This window comes from Petromyzon marinus, chromosome 12 (genome assembly GCF_048934315.1).
Source record: "Petromyzon marinus isolate PM22_M1 ecotype Great Lakes invasive population chromosome 12, UKy_Petmar_22M1.pri1.0, whole genome shotgun sequence".
Classification (NCBI taxonomy): domain Eukaryota; kingdom Metazoa; phylum Chordata; class Hyperoartia; order Petromyzontiformes; family Petromyzontidae; genus Petromyzon; species Petromyzon marinus.
The window spans coordinates 14,048,433-14,064,426 of NC_133678.1; the positions used below are offsets into that span (position 1 = coordinate 14,048,433).

The 15,994-nt window shown below is 52.8% G+C and overlaps 1 protein-coding gene and 1 long non-coding RNA gene across 2 annotated transcripts; both read left to right on the plus strand.

Annotated features, from left to right (window-relative positions):
• The first annotated feature begins 2,223 nt into the window (after positions 1-2,223).
• LOC142924360 (chymotrypsin-like elastase family member 2A) lies at positions 2,224-5,785 on the plus strand. The gene is made up of 5 exons (XM_076066705.1): positions 2,224-2,386; positions 3,348-3,442; positions 3,908-4,439; positions 5,075-5,211; positions 5,544-5,785. The coding sequence occupies exons 3-5, from the start codon at positions 4,240-4,242 to the stop codon at positions 5,783-5,785; spliced, it is 579 nt and encodes a 192-aa protein (XP_075922820.1). The 5' UTR covers positions 2,224-2,386; positions 3,348-3,442; positions 3,908-4,239.
• Positions 5,786-6,361: 576 nt separating this feature from the next.
• On the plus strand, positions 6,362-7,969 carry LOC116941768 (uncharacterized). Its single transcript, XR_012941592.1, has 2 exons — positions 6,362-6,544; positions 7,023-7,969. It is a non-coding gene; the product is annotated as an uncharacterized LOC116941768 (long non-coding RNA).
• The last annotated feature ends 8,025 nt before the right edge of the window (positions 7,970-15,994 follow it).

Here is a 15,994-nt window from a genome sequence, read left to right on the forward strand (position 1 = left end):
CGCAACACCACAGAAACTTGAAAGCAGGCTGGAAACAAATAGTTAAACTCTGGCAATCCTCATCTCCTGCAGGAGTTAAACTCTGAGGATCACCCGGTGATGCTGGATGTGATTAAAAGCGAAAACGTCGAATATAATTGTTAAATGTTGTGCATTGCTCTTCAGCATACCGGTGTGCTGCAGTAATAAACATCTGCGTGCTTGTTCACCTGATTTAACTTTTTCGAATTGTTTCGGGTGGAGAAGGGTGTAAGGTATATATTAGCAATGTGCTCTCGCGATTTGAGCCAAATTAAATACATATTAATTAGATGGGGATTTTTGCCTTTAAATCGCAACCACGTGGCTGTTTAGCCACAGCCGTTTGTCTGTGCTGCCCTCTGGCGGCAACACGATTACAGCTTGCGCCGTATTTTAACAGCTGTTCCCCAAGGCTTTCCCACTGCCTTTGTGACTCAGGCATGGATAGTGAATCCCGAGAATATTTAAGTTGCCTTAGTTTATCTCTCTATATGAGTCTCACGCATGAACAAACCAAAGTATGTTGTACTACCTTTTATGGGGTAATCACATGACAGTATTCTTCCTTTAATCCAGGAGCCAATATCCAAATTTAGCACGTTATTATCATTGTTCGTGCATTATTTAGCGAATGTGTGCATTCCTGGCCTGTTTCTTTTACAGGATTATACACATTATCTTTAAGATGTAGGCTTTGTCCACCAATATTATCCGTAAAAGAGGTTTTATTGGTTTAGATCGCGTAAATATAAATGTGCTGTTAAACCCACCACCACCCAACACAGCCAATTAGTCGTGATAATACACTACGCACAATTAATATATATCTATTTGCATTTTTTGTCATGAAACCGTGCCATATGTTCTACTTTTGAATATAATAGTACATTTCTTATCTTGCATGTATAGCAAATGCTATATACATGCACGCATCACAGTACAATTAAAATCCTGTAACTATTTCCACACCCAAGTGAAATACTGAGACAAAACGAACCTAGTAATCGGATAGGGGAGGCACAACTATTTCTGTTTATGGGATTTAATCCTGATTTTGGGGGGAAGTTGTTCAGTTTCTGACATATGGAACATTCAGCGGACGGATCGTTCTCAGGAACCTAAACCTTCCGTAACCCAGGGACTCCCTTTACATCATTCTGGAATTGGCGCACACATGTTGAGCACAACTCCTGGCAGACTCGTGCGGTGTGGGGAATGAAGAGGTGTAGAGCGTGTGGCTTGTTTGTGCACCGCTCCGCTTGGAGAAACCCAATGCCGGTATACCACATGAGGTCACGGGGTCACGGCTGTGTGCGCTGCACACAGTCGAATTTCAGTTCTTTGGAATATGCAGAGCAACATCTGCTTGCAGCGACTTTTCTTGAGCGAAGAAGTGGAAAACGCTCGATTGGGATGTTTCACCAAATCCTTTAATGAGTGCTTGGTGTGGTGGAAGGAAACCCGAGAACCAGAAGTAAAGCAGCACGTAGGAATGTGGGACAACGGTCGATGCTCTCCACTAATGGACATCTCCTGGCCACTTGGGATCGCATCACGTGTGGCAGATTCTCAAATATCTACAGGTCCACACACATTCCACTGGAGAACGTCAAGCTTAAAAGGCAAACAAAAAGGTTAAAAAGGTCCAGGTATACCTCTAAGACAATATTTAGTCTAATAAACGCATCTTCTCTGTTCTCTGTTAAAACACTTTAACATAACAACTACATTTTGTACCCGTTCAAATAAGGTGAACAGAATGACATTTAAAATTGAAAGCCAGGTAAGTGTCTCCCTGTTCAAGCACTGTTGGGCAGTGTTCACTTCGGTGGTGGCAAGAAGCTAGTGGTGATGATTGCCCATACTTATGGTGGGAGACAGTATCCCTGTACAACTACCACCATAAATGATCACAAAGAGATACATTACTCATTTTATTAACCAGTTGGAAATAATAGGCGCAGTCAAATACCAACCAGGATGTAATCTGTGTTTGCATAACGACAAAACATTGGATACATGTGCACGTTTCCAACACAACGTTGAAAGGCCTCGAAAAATAAAACATGAATAGTCCACCACTTCCCACCAACTGACAGTAGAGATACTGCAACGTCTTTATTTGGAATAAATCAAACTTACATTTGCATACGGATGTGTTCGCTAGTTGGACTTCCCTATTCTGTTTGCCTTTAGAGGTCTCACGTGTGCAGCATATTCTGTATAAAAGCCAAGAGATCCCAACTGTGAGACACGGCAGTGGAGAGGATTCACTCGTGATCGAGAAGCTCAATCTCCAGCAAATTGGAGAGCCATCGATCAACCATGCTCGCCTTTCTTGTCTGCGCTGCCCTGCTGGTTGGAGGTGAGTGCTCCTCTTTCTGACACCTTGAGCTGCTGAGTGATTGGAATGCACGCATTGATTAAGCGTAGCAACCATTCCATTTTCTTCAAGAACTGGACTGAGTTCTAGAAGAAGCTCCAGGCACCAGACATACCTACATGCCTTTTGACTGTGCCCGGATATCGCTAAATTCTTCCAGGACATTGCCAAATACTTTAATATTATCTGTGGCACGAATGTTGGGCCCTCCATGGATTCCCCCCTGTGGGGCCTGAAACTTGCAGTAATATCCAAACATCAGAAAACGTGACCCCAAGCCTTTAATACCATGGCGAGGAAAACTATCTTAGATAATTGGAAGGACCCCAAACTCCCTTCCTGGAGACATTGGAGTCGATCATCATACACTATAGTCGCAATGGAGCACCTTAGTTTATAATCCTAAATAACACGGATCACCTGATGGCAAGACGATCATGAACCCGAACAGGGGAACCAGGGGAAATGGTGAGGAGGTGGGGGAGCATGCCACAGGCCTCACATTATTTTCAATATGCTCTGAATGAGAGTAATTCCTAGGAGGGGAATGGGCGGATCTGGGCTCCAATTGATCTCTTTTTTCACGTCACTCGTTATTTTGCTTATATCACATGGGTTATAAAAGGATCCCGATATTCCCTCAATAACTCCTGTTGGAGGAGAAAAAAATAACCGGAGGGCACAAAACCTGGATATGCAAACGTTGCATGTACGTTGAAATACCCTCTGTCATGATCGCGGTTTCGGGTTTTAAATAAAACAATACAGCATATGTAAAATAAGCTCTTGTAACGTGTAGTGAAAGATCGGACATCATGCAGAACAGTACAAGGTACAAACCAAAAACACATCAGGGAGATGCGTGTGGTATTGTGTTTGTGCTATTGTATGCGTGTGTGCTATTGTGTATAGTATTGTGCGTGTATGCTATTGTCCCTTACAGCTGAGGTGTCTGCTCAGAGCTGTGGGATCGCAGCGTATCCCCAGATCCGCGTGGTGAACGGCGTGGAGGCTCGTGCCAACTCCTGGCCTTGGCAGGTAACGGCAGAGGTTGAATAACAGCCATCACAGCCACACACTGCATTGTCAGTCGATCACAGTGCAGCAGCATCCATTGTTGTACACGCCACGTGGAGGCCCTCATCCAGCAGTGGATTGACAAAAGGGCTGCATGTGTGCAACATGACATGTTCAGATCTTCCATTCTTCCCAAAGACATTGAATGAGTCACTGTATAATGGGAGAGTGGAAGCGCAGTGTTTTACGCAATGCACGACGAACCAGGCTGCATGGGTTACATTCCCAGCGACTGCTAACGTCAGTTGTGAGTGAAAACCTAACTAGTCCCAGGTAAAATTTCTTCACAACCAGCTCTGGCAAGCATTTGTGAGGCAGTCGATTGACAAAAGGGCAAAGTTAGTACTGTATTATTCGATATTAAAATGGGACAGATTCCGAAAAAACCACCATAATCACCACCGCCTCGCTTTGTGTGCATTGCAGGCGCTCGTGCAGAGGTACTCTGGAGGAAGATGGGTCAACTACTGTGGAGGAACCCTCATTGATAGTCAATGGGTGCTCACCTCTGCGAGCTGCTTCACGTGAGTCATGGCACCAGTGGAGTCGCTAGTGTGTGTGCAGGCGGTGCAACTGCACCGGGGCCCAGGTATTGTACAGTATTTTCCTGTACCACATGGTGGCCTCAAGGGTGGAACAGTGTATCTTGGGAGCAAGGAGGCAGCTTGTATAAATGACCTTTACACGATGCCGCAATGTGGCAGTGAGAATACCATGCAGTAACTCGCACCATTTCTGTTTAGTAATTTCTCACTGCAATGTTTACAGGTGTAAGTGATTACGACCGCCCGTCGCTCTGTTATCTCCCCACATCCACCACAACGTGCAGGAGCGGCTACAGCTACAGGGTGGTGCTGGGAAAGCACAGTGTGTCCACATCCGAGTTCGGGGAGGTCACCCCTCCATTGAGCCTGGCCGTCTGGCATAGCTACTGGAATCCCAGCATGCCGGCGAACGGGTGAGAACGCACACCGGCGCGCTGGTTAAGTGACAACGTGACATTCAGAGTTGCAATCGACAGATAAACAAACATGCAGACAAACATTCATAGAGACGTTCCAACAGACAAAAGACAGATGATTTTTAAACATTATCATGGACACTGCCGTAAAACGAAAGAACGCATAATTTGAATATCATATTTCAGTTAAGAATCATTTGTAAACAGTAGAATTGTATTATATTATAGAAAGCAGTGTTAATGGCAAGGCGATTAGTTGTCTTGATTTGTACTCGTACACTGTTTCCAGCACATGCCTATTCTTTGTTTGACAAAGAGACAGACAGATGCTACACATACAATGCCTCTGATAATCCAATAACTGGAATATACAGAAATCCTCATATTGATAACCGGCATACTTATCTGTGGGAGATGTGGCGTCCACACAATCTCCTATTATCCATGGTCCAATTCTTCCTATTATCCGTCATTTCCCCCCATAAATCAGTGGAGTATAATAGCAGATAATAGGATCTGCGATATTGATATCCCACATCACCAAGGTGCACAGCGCTGAACCCCCAATGCTTGGTGTTATGTTCGTTGTTGAGCGTCGCATCACGGCTGCCCCTGGTCTCAATCCCCCACAGGTACGACATCGCCATGTTCAAGATTGCATCGCCCGTGGCTCTCTCCAGCAAGGTGCGCCTCGCCTGCCTGCCCAGCGCCAACCAGATCCTGCCCAACAACTACCCGTGCTACGCCACGGGCTGGGGATCCCTCGACAGTGAGTACGGTTCACTCAGTGTCCATTAAACACAAGAGGAGGCAGAGCTATGGACACTTTGCATCAAATTCCATGTATATTGAGGCACCCTACGGCAACCTCGCCAAAGGGGACCCCATTGGCAGCTGTCCCTGTCCGCCAGAAGGTGAATGGAGCACCCACCTACACGTGGACATAATGATGCCAACAGCGTGGCGGTGTTGCTGCGTTGCTTTTCTCCTTTGAGCACTAAGAGTCGGACAGTTCGCTGGGGAGCGCCTCTTAACGTCACTTAACCCCGATGCCTTCTCACCAACGCTCTCCGTCTCCACGTTGTCTGTGCGCGTGAGCAGCCAGCGGCCCCTTCCCCAGCGCCCTGCAGCAGGCCAGCCTGCCCGTGGTGGACTACGCGACGTGCAGCCAGCCCAGCTGGTGGGGGAGCAGCCTGAGGAGCAGCGTGATCTGCGCGGGGGGCAGCACCCGCTCTGCGTGCTATGTGCGTACGGAGCGCAACGCGAGCCAGCCCGCGTCAATTGCTCATGAGAATAGTTGTCAACAAAATGTTTCTTTTAAATCTTCATTTAGTCAGCAGTGACTGTGATTGGACAACAATCACCAAGCATGGTGATGACTTTCACCACTGACATTACTGACTGGCTCACCTATTAATGTTGGGGGAGCGAAAGGGGCGCACATTCAACCCATTTAATAACTCGAATCAACAAGTTGTGTGACTGCTTTAATCGCCTCGTCTAAGAGAATTACTAAATTAAACCCACGGATACTAAGATTTGACTAAAATTTCACAAAGTGAATGCATGACTGCATTAAATCAATAAATAACAAACAAGAAAATATAAATGACCAAATTAACGCCAGCACCAATAGGGTACGTATTGAGATATCACTTGTCATATTTTTACTGTTCCAGACCCTGCAACCTGTGTATAGCTACCAGAGTAGTGCGGGGCAAGACACAACAAGGTGTTTTGAGAGGGATCAGGCCTTGGGATTGTGCGATATTACTCTGTTACTTAGCAACACGGTCCGAAAGCACACTTGCTAAATTTTCTCATCCTGATACCGATACAAGAGCCCCAAGCTCTAGTACTTACCCTTGCCAGCACCTGCCACCATATCAAGTTTCTGCTTTACCCAGAGTTAACGTGGATGCATGTCTGTCCTCTGCTTTGCATCGCAGGGTGATGGAGGTGGCCCACTGAATTGCCAGCGGTGGGACAATGCCTGGGTGGTGCAGGGAATCGCCAGCTACGTCTCATCTCTGGGCTGCAACACGATCCGCAAGCCCACCGTGTTCACCCGCGTGTCAGCCTACAACAGCTGGATCAGCGCTGTGAGTGCCGAGGCTGTCAATGTCAACATCAATATTGTAGTAAATTTATACAGTCAAAAACATTTTCAATAGCTCGTCACTATCAATATCATTATTGTTATTGCTCTTCTCAATGGCAATATCATTGTCAATGTTTATATTGTTGTAAATATCAATGTAGGTGCATAGTCAGGGAGAGGTTGTATGGATGGGGCATGTGTGGAGGATTGAAATGGACATGTTACCATGACAAGCATTGACAGTGGAATCTAGTGGTCAAAAACCAAATGGAAAATTTAACCACAAGATGAGTCAGGTGTTGACTACAATAGAAGATGCGATGGCTCAGTGTGATGACCTATTTATCTTTATCGATGACAATGCAAAGGTGGCATGTAGACTCGGTGTGGCTGGTATCGGCCAGGTATAATTGCTATCATGTTCGTTTATCTGTAGGTACTGACGTTCAAACACCACCCATTCCCCATTTCTCTCGCAGGTCATGAGCGTGTACCGTGAAGCCCCGAAGCTCGCCGAAGGAGAGCAGAGCGTCAACAGCGGAGTCAATGCCACAATTGCCGCATTCAAGAAGCCACAGGCTTAGCATTACGCTCTTTATATCAATGCTTCCACTAACCCGAGAATTACAGTTGCTTGCTATGGGTATGGCCTGTTTACTGTGGAATTGGGCCTATGGGCATAGGATGGGTGGATCTATTCAGTGAGTTTGTGTGGTCATGCCAGACATGTTATTAGTGGTAATGACACTGTCACAATATGGCATTTAGATCAGATGATGAACAGTTCTCTATTTTGACGACAAAATATTTTTTTGGAATACCAACATGTATATTGTACATCCAGTACTGAAAATACAATTTTAAAACATCTTTTAAATTGAAGATCCATCATCACATTACACTTTGCATACCAAGTTAAAATCCTTTACTTTTGTGAAGACATTGTTCAACAATATTGCATATACACTAACTCTTCGCCTGATGAAAAATGCTAAATTTAAACATCATCCATTCAGTTTACAAATTATATATTCCCAAGCAACAGTTGGAGTTGCAAGCTCACCGGACTATTAGACCACCATTAAATGTTTTCTTTGTTGCACATGTACAGCCCCTACATATCCAGGAACTTACATTACTTTTAATTAATGTCATTGAGGCTTTAATATACAGGTCAAAGAAAGGTAGCAATTGTGCAATTTCTTCCAATATCAATTGAGTTTGGATTGGATCACGAGATATACTTCTGTATTGGGGAAAGAAAGTCGAGTCAGGGTGATACAGCATTGTAAAGAAAATTTATTTTTCAATGATTCATGCATCTGACGTGTTTTCTGAATTCGTCATACTGCATTAAGCTCGATACATTTCTAATCTGCTGGTGTATAGTTTTGGTTGGTGAAAAATAAAAGAAAAAATGCAAACAACATTATGGTTTATGTAAACTACTATAGTGAACGTTAGTGCACATTCACCAGACACCTAACAAAAAGCAACGATTCACCAAACACTCTTTACTCACCATTCATCTTGCACTCACTCGACACGGTACAGTACTCATTCACCGGGCACTGCTAGGCTATGTATGGTGCAAAAAAAGTTCAACATACAGTACATGCGACTCGCATAACCATCTCTACTCGACTGACCTTCAGACACCACTAACCTGCAACTCACCCGACACAAGAAACAGACATGCATCACTCACTTCACACTCACCACTTTCTAGACGCTACTGACTCCCGTTCTCACGACTCACTGAACACTCGCCAGTCACTATTGTGTGGGCTACCGTCCCCCGCCATCACCATATTGTCGGGACCATTGCTCTCCGACTCCCCCATAACACTCGTCCCACTACCCCCCGGCTGGTCTGTGGGGTCCGGGATACCGACCCCCAATTCCTCGCCCCCTTGCACCCCCGACTTGGCGGCTGCCCGCGTCACCATGTTTCGATTGACACAGTGGTCTGTTTTTACGCTCGCGGTGCGCTTTGCCGTTCAGAGGCGGCATGCCGCTGTAAGCGCACTCGCCAGTAAAATCTCCGTCCCGCCCGTAAACAAACAGGCGCGGCGCGTGTTTCCCTCCCACCAGCGCTCCACGTGTTCCGATAATAACAAACACGCCCCTACCCTCTGCCCAGCCCCGTACACCAATCGCACGCAACGGGGTTGGAGCCGAGGGATGGGCGGGCGGGACGTTTGCCGTGCGCGCGCTGCTGATTGGGGAGGGTCGCTCAGCTCTGAGTGGACGGGCCCGCTCAAACAGTTGCGCGAATACGCGTGCGCTCGGCGCTTTAACTCGCTACTTCGCGATTAGACAATTGTGCGGGTGCGTGACCACAACACAGCCACCCAGGTAAGCGATCGCTAAGCACTATTGTGAGCGATATCACGGGTAAACGAGCACTGGGCACCACCGAAAGTCGCCACGTATGCCCGTACGCGCCGCACAGTCAAGTACACAATTGCACGGGTGCGCGATCGCAACACCGTCACACCGGTATGCGAGCGCTACGCGCTACTGTAAACAATCGTGCGGGTACGTAAACACCGCACGTTTCGTCTCGAGGTGAACAGCCGCGCATACACGTAGACACCCAGCACACTCTGCCCTCCACTTCACGCTCCCAAAAGACCACACAACACAGTTTTATCCCCCCACTAGCGAATTTTATTTACCTCGAGTAACCAATTTTATCTACTTGTGATGGTATGGGTCAGTGGACGCTAGTCTATCCCTCGGAGGTCTTCGATTCAATTTCTCCTACCGATCGCCCCGCTCTCTACCCTGGATTTAAAACGCTTAAACTTACGCCTCTCTCCCTCGCACTTACTTCCACCCTGCTGTGCTCACCGCTGTAAGGGGACGAGGCGGCGAGTTGTCTCTGTAGAGGGGCGAGCCTGGCGGTGCTGGAGTACGTCTCACAGACGTCTCAGACGGCTGACTCTGCTGCTCCTGGAACCGCGATGATCTTGAAGAAGAACTGACTTGCTACTTGAATCCCCCTCCCCTTATCCTACCTACAACAAAGGAATTTCGCCGTTTCGGTCTCTTGGCCTCCCGTCCAATCAGGGGCTCAGATTTTCCCGCCCTTTCGATACCCGGATCCCAGCTCAGGTGACGTCGCCACAGTGATCTCACCGACGTCCGCTCTCTGTTTTCCCGCTACCAGTCCACTGACCCGTGCTTGTGCGTGTGTGGTTCCACTCGCGGTGGCTCGATGGCTCTTGCTGTGACCATGCAACTTTAATATTAGGTCGTGGTGCCGCAGTGCATGTCAGCTACAGGGGGAAGATCGCCCAATTTCCCGGCCGCAGGAAACCATGAAGTTCGATCCCACTAGGGACTTCTGGACAAAAACCTATCGGCCGGGTGACCTCCCCTCCCGGCTCTACGTGGGGCGTGTGTGCGTTCGTGCGGGGGGGGGGGGGTGGGGGGGGGTGGCGAGGGTGCACCGCATCGCCGTCGGCATCCCCCGGTGGTGGCCTCGCGGCGGTGGGCACGACCTCGGCAGAGCGGCTCTGCTGCGGCGGCCTCACGACTGTGCAGTGGGCACAACGCGGACGTCTAAGAAGGCACCGGCCCCGGGAGAGTGGCGGGAAATCCGAGGTATCGGTGACGGTGTCGCGGTGGTGGGCACGGTTCCGCTGGAGCGGCTCCGCTGCGGCGGCACCACACAGCCCCCCGAGGTGCCAGTCCCCGTCCCTGGTTGACTAGAGCACCTCGCCTGGGTTGCCCCTACAAGGTAGCACCGCGGGGTCCGCGGGACTCGCCCGGCTCTCGTGGCTGGTCTCGGCGGTGGTGGCTCCATCTCTCGGGGTTCTGGCGGCGGTCTCCTTCTCCACTCCAATGGTTCCCTCCGGCCCTGGGTACCTGCGGGCTGGGAGACAAACTCGGGGGCGGTAGGGTTCAGGGGGCGCCGTCCCCATCTCTCCTGGCTTGGGCTGGGACCCCCTGGGGCTCGGGACCCCGTGGGGCCCATATACTCTGCGAGGCCCCCGGGTATCGGGGGTGTGGGGACCCCGGGGTTTCGGGGTCCTCGAACGGCGGGGTTCTCCCCCGCTGGGGCCGCCCTCCATGGTTTTAGTCGCCGAACATTAACTACCATCTCCCGGCCCCTCTCTCCCCCCTGAATCAGTACCGTCCAGGGGGAGATCTGTCGCCCCACCGTCCAGGGTCCCCGCCAGTAGGTGGTTAATTTCCCCACCTGCCCGGCCCCGACGCGAGGGGTGTGCAGCCACACCTTAGAGCCCGCTGAGTAGAAGGGGGGCTCCATCCAGCGTCGGGCGCCCCGCTCCTGCCACCGGTGTGCGGTCTCGCCTTGCGTGTAGGCATGGACCCTAGCTTCTCGCAGGGTCCCCATCAAGTGCTCCACGGGGCGGCTCCCGTCCTCCCGTTGCGGCGGAGGGACACCGAACAACAGATCTGTAGGCAGGCGAGACCCGCGACCAAACATCATTAGGAACGGGGTCTGTCCCATGGATGTGTCTACTGTGGTGGCGTAGGCGAACAGAGCATAGGGGAGGTGTTCATCTCAGTCCCGTTGATTCGCGGCCGCCATGCGTTTAAGCTTCCCGGCTAGAGTCTGGTTCATTCTCTCTACCATCCCATTTGCCTGGGGGTAATACGCCGTAGTTCGGTCCTTCTGGATCCCGAACTCCCGGCACAGTGCCTAGAATAGCTCTGCCTCGAACTCACTACCATGGTCAGTAATGACTCGTTCGGGGATCCCGTGCTTAAGTACGTAGTGTTCCACGAACGCTCGGGCCACTACGAGGGCTGTCTTATCGGGGATGGCTACCGCTATGGGATAGCGTGTGAAGTACTCCACCGCTATGAGAATATATCAGTTGCCCCGGTGGGATCGTGGGAATGGCCACTGCAGGTCGATCCCGACCAACTGGTTCGTCCGGCTGACGCGGAACGGCCTCAGGGGTACCTGGTATCGCGCCGGTTTCGGTCCGCATTGCTGACACGCGCGGCAGCCCTGCACCCAGGCGGCCATGTCTTGTGCCAACTTGGGCCAGAGATACTGGCGGCGCAGGGTTTCACGAGTGCGCCGTTCTCCGTCATGGCCCCCGAGCGGGTGGTCGTGCACTAGTCTCAGCAGCTCGGGTCGCACCTGGGCGGGCACGCAGATGCATCCCGGCTGGCCGGCTTCGGTTAGCTCCCACACCACCCTGTTCTACACGCACAATCGGGCATACAAACCACTCCAGGGCCCTGGTAGGGTGTCCTCTTTCTCCCGTAGGGCCGCCTCCACCGCCGCCAGATCTGGATCCCGCAGCTGCTCATCGTCTAGGGTCGGGAAGGCGCAGCCGACGTCCTCCTGGATCTGATCGGGTGGGGTTGAGCAACCCGTCGGGCCCTGGGATGTGGGCTCCGTGCCCGCCAAGTGGTCCCCCGGGTCCCTGGTTCCTCCTACCGGGGTCTCTGTGGTACATACTGCGCTGCCTCTCACCGGGGGAGGGTTAGTCTCGGTGCACTCCTGGGGTTCCACCACCTGCCGGCAACGCCCCCCCGTGAAGCACAGGCAAGCTTCCTCCGCCCTTGTCTTGGTGCCCACCGCGGGCCGCCTCGATAAGGCGTCCGCGTTTGTGTGCGTACACCCAGCTCGGTACTCTATTTGCAGGTTGTACTCCTGCAGCTGCGCTAGCCATCGGGCCATCTGCCCCCGCGGTTCCTTGAATGTAAGGAGGAACTGCAGGGCATAATGGTCGGTGCGCACCCGACATTTCCTGCCGTACAAATACGGTCAGAACTGTTTACACACGAATACCACAGCATACAGTTCTTAACGGGTCACGCAATAATTCAGCTCGGGCCCACTCAGGGTCCGACTGGCGTAGGTGATGACCCGCTCCATCCCACCCTGTACCTGTGACAGCACCGCGCCCAGCCCACTGCTGCAGGCGTTGGTGTCCAAGATAAAATCCGTGGTGAAGTCGGGGAAAGCTAGGGTAGGGGTGTGGGTGAGGTGGTCTTTGAGGGTGGTGAAGGCCGTTTGGCAGGCCTCCATCCATCGATAGGGGTTCTTAGGGGAGGTGAGTCGGGTGAGGTGGTGTGCAATCTCGCTGAATCCCTTAACAAATCGACGATAATAGGTGGCGAGTCCCAAGAATGACCTTTTCTCCGTCAGATTCCTGGGCCGTGGCCATTCCACTATGGAGCGCACCTTTTCCGGATCGGTGCGCACCCCCGCCTCGCTAACTCGGTGTCCGAGGTACCCTACCTCGCGCTGCGCAATGTAGCACTTATGCGGCTTGAGCTTGAGATGGGCTGCTCGCAGTCGCTGGAACACCTCTCGCAACCTGGACCAGTGCTCGGACAGAGATCTGCAGAACACTATTACGTCGTCCAGGTAAATCAGGCACTGTTCCCACTGTAAGCCCCGCATCACCAACTCCATCAACCGCTGGAACGTCGCGGGCGCGTTAGTGAGTCCGAACGGAAGCACTCGAAACTCGAACAGACCCATCGGGGTGATAAATGCGGTTTTCGGCCGATCCTCCTCTGCCATCTCCACCTGCCAATACCCGGACGCCAGATCGAGGGTGTAAAAATACCGTGCTCCTGCGAGGCTGTCAAAGGTGTCGTCGATGCGCGGTATGCGAAAGGTGTCGTCGAGGGTGACTGCGTTCAATTTTCGGCAGAACCGGGTCGACCCATCCTTTTTCGTCACTAGCACCACCGGGGCAGACTAGGGGCTCGTCGACGGCTGAATTATGTTATCACGTAGCATGTCTGCGACTGCCTCCTTGATCTGGGTCCGTTCGGGCGTGCCCACCCGGTATGCGGGGAGTTTGATCGGTCGGGATGCACCTGTGTCAATTTGGTGCTTAACAAGGTCTGTTCGGCCTACATCTGAATCGTGCTCACTGAACACGTCGGCGTACTCCCGTAACAACCCGCGCAGCTGATCGGCCTCCCCCTTACGTAAATCTGCCCAAGGCACATGTAACGCATCATGCAGGGGAGCGATCTCGGCCCGGGGGGTCGGGCCGACCCGCCAGGCCAGATCCTGGTTGTCCTCGGGGTGGCCAGGGTCTTCCGCCCAGAGTGCAAACACCGAGTCGTTAGAGTGGCGCGCGTGCAGGGGGTGTATGGTGGCTACTGTGGTGCATCGTCATAGCATCGCTGGGGTACTGTGTGGGTTAAACACCCGCATGAACAGTCGCCCCCCATCTGCGTTTACCAGCGTGGCTGACCCTACGACTCCGTACCGCGCTGCCAACTCCGGGTGAGGGGTTAGCATTACCTCGCCCGATGGTCGGTGTGTGGGGTCGGCGGAGGGGGTTGCCACTGGCACCAGCATCTCGGCGAGTGGCCCGATGGTGACGGCCGACACCAGCGTAGCGGTTACGGGTGTGAAGCGAGGGCGATCCTGCTCCTGTCCCAGGAACGGGATCCGCTCCCCGCTGCCTTCCACCGTGGCGCATCGCTGGCAGGGCTGTACGTTGAGCCACAGTTTCTCAAGGAGGTCCGTCCCTGCAATACACTCATGGCACAACAAACTCGAGACGTAGAATTCCTGTGTGCACACCTGGTGTACGAGACGGACCTCGAGGGAGATCCTTCCCAGCAACCCCATCCCAGCCCCGCTCGCTGTGTGCAGCGCGCGATCCGTGACCTGCAGGCGGCTCACGTCAACCCCGAGCACGCTGCAGTGCGCGGCGCTCACGAGTGAGGCTACGGCCCCCGTGTTCAGTAGGATCCGGGTGCGCTGCCCGTTCACCTGTCCTTCCACCAGCGACGTGGCCCCCGTGATTCCTGCCACCAGCTCCCTGTAGCCAGTCGCCCGTCCTCACCGCGTCCTTGGGTGTTGTGGTCGGGACCTGTGTGGGGGTCACTTGCTCATCATTATTATTATCGCCGTTTTGTTTCGGGACCTCGTTGATTGCACCCCTAGGTGGTCCACTCTCTAAGGTGCGTTGGCGTTTAACCCTTGCGCCTTTCTAGCGCGGGCGATCTGGGGACAGTCCCTCATGAGATGCCCTCGCTGGTCGCACAGGTAGCATGCCCGGGGGGTGGTCCCATAGGAGGTCCCCTGCCCATCCCTTCTCCCCCTTCCCGCACGCAGTTGCCCAAGGTCGGATTCTAACTGGGACACCCGCCTGGCCAGCCCCCCTACTGTGGAGCGTAGCTCCCCCATCTCGTACTGGATGGTTTTCATATTTGTATTCGCTTCCTCGCGTACATGGGTCACCCTATCACCTACTTGGGTCACCTGGCCGGCTACATCCTTTATGCCCATCTGTATCCCCGCTACCCAGCTCGGGGTTGTCTTGCGGGGCCTCGGAGACTCTCTTGCTCGACCCCTTACTGTGCGGGCAAGTCCCTCCTCCTCTTCCTCCTCCCCTGGGCCCAGGCTCGCGATGGCGCGCTCTCGTCACTGGCCAGCTCCTCACACTCGAGTGCGCGCTCGACGAGGGTATTAAAGAGGAGGCTCGCACCACCTACCTTAGGCTGCCACCACGCGGTGCGGGCTAAATATCGGAGGATTTTGTTGGCGGCCAGCTCGTCAATCACCTCTGTTGCGAACTCTGGGCGGGCGATCCGTGTTAGCGATCGCACGACTTCAGCATAATCGCGAAAATCCTCGCCGGGTTGCGGCGGCGCGCCTCTAAGGTCGTCTTTGCTTGTCTCACATTACGCATGCCGAAGCGTAGGTCGAGTTGGTGCATCAACTCTCCCAACTGGGTTTGGGTGCTTGCGGGTAGTGCCTCCACAAAATCCGCCGCCCGCCCGTCTAGATTAATAGTGAGTTGTCGTAACACCTGCGCGTCCATCCAACCATTAAGCTCTTTAGCCCCTGTGATGTTGTGAGCAAAACGCTTTCCACGAAGGGGTCCCTGTGCCTGCAAACACATATCTTATTTTCGTGTGGAATACCGGGGGGTTCGTACCGCTCCTGACGCAAAACTGTGGGGGCTAACGTCCCCCGCCATCACCGTATTGTCGGAACCATTGCTCTCCGACTCCCCCATACAACTCGTCCCACTACCCCCCGGCTGGTCTGTGGGGTCCGGGCTACCGACCCCCAATTCCTCGCCCCCTTGCATCCCCGACTTGGCGGCTGCCCACGTCACCATGTTTCGATTGACGCAGTGGTCTGTTTTTACGCTCGCGGTGCGCTTTGCCGTTCTGAGGTGGCGTGCCGCTGTAAGCGCACTCGCCAGTAAAATATCCGTCCCGCCCGTAAACAAACAGGTGCAGAGCGTGTTTCCCTCCCACCCGCGCTCCACGTGTTCCGATAATAACAAATACGCCCCTACCCTCTGCCCAGCCCCGTACACCAATCGCACGCAACGGGGTTGGAGCCGAGGGATGGGCGGGCGGGACGTTTGCCGTGCGCGCGCCGCTGATTGGGGAGGGTCGCTCAGCTCTGAGTGGACGGGCCCGCTCAAACAGTTGCGCGAATACGCGTGCGCTCGGCGCTTTAACTCGC

Coding starts and splice junctions, on each gene's coding strand:
- LOC142924360 (XM_076066705.1), top strand. CDS start 4,240: ATGTTTACAGGTGTAAGTGATTACGACCGCCCGTCGCTCTGTTATCTC. Junction 4,440..5,074: donor CCCAGCATGCCGGCGAACGG/GTGAGAACGCAC, acceptor AATCCCCCACAG/GTACGACATCGCCATGTTCA. Junction 5,212..5,543: donor GGGCTGGGGATCCCTCGACA/GTGAGTACGGTT, acceptor GCGCGTGAGCAG/CCAGCGGCCCCTTCCCCAGC.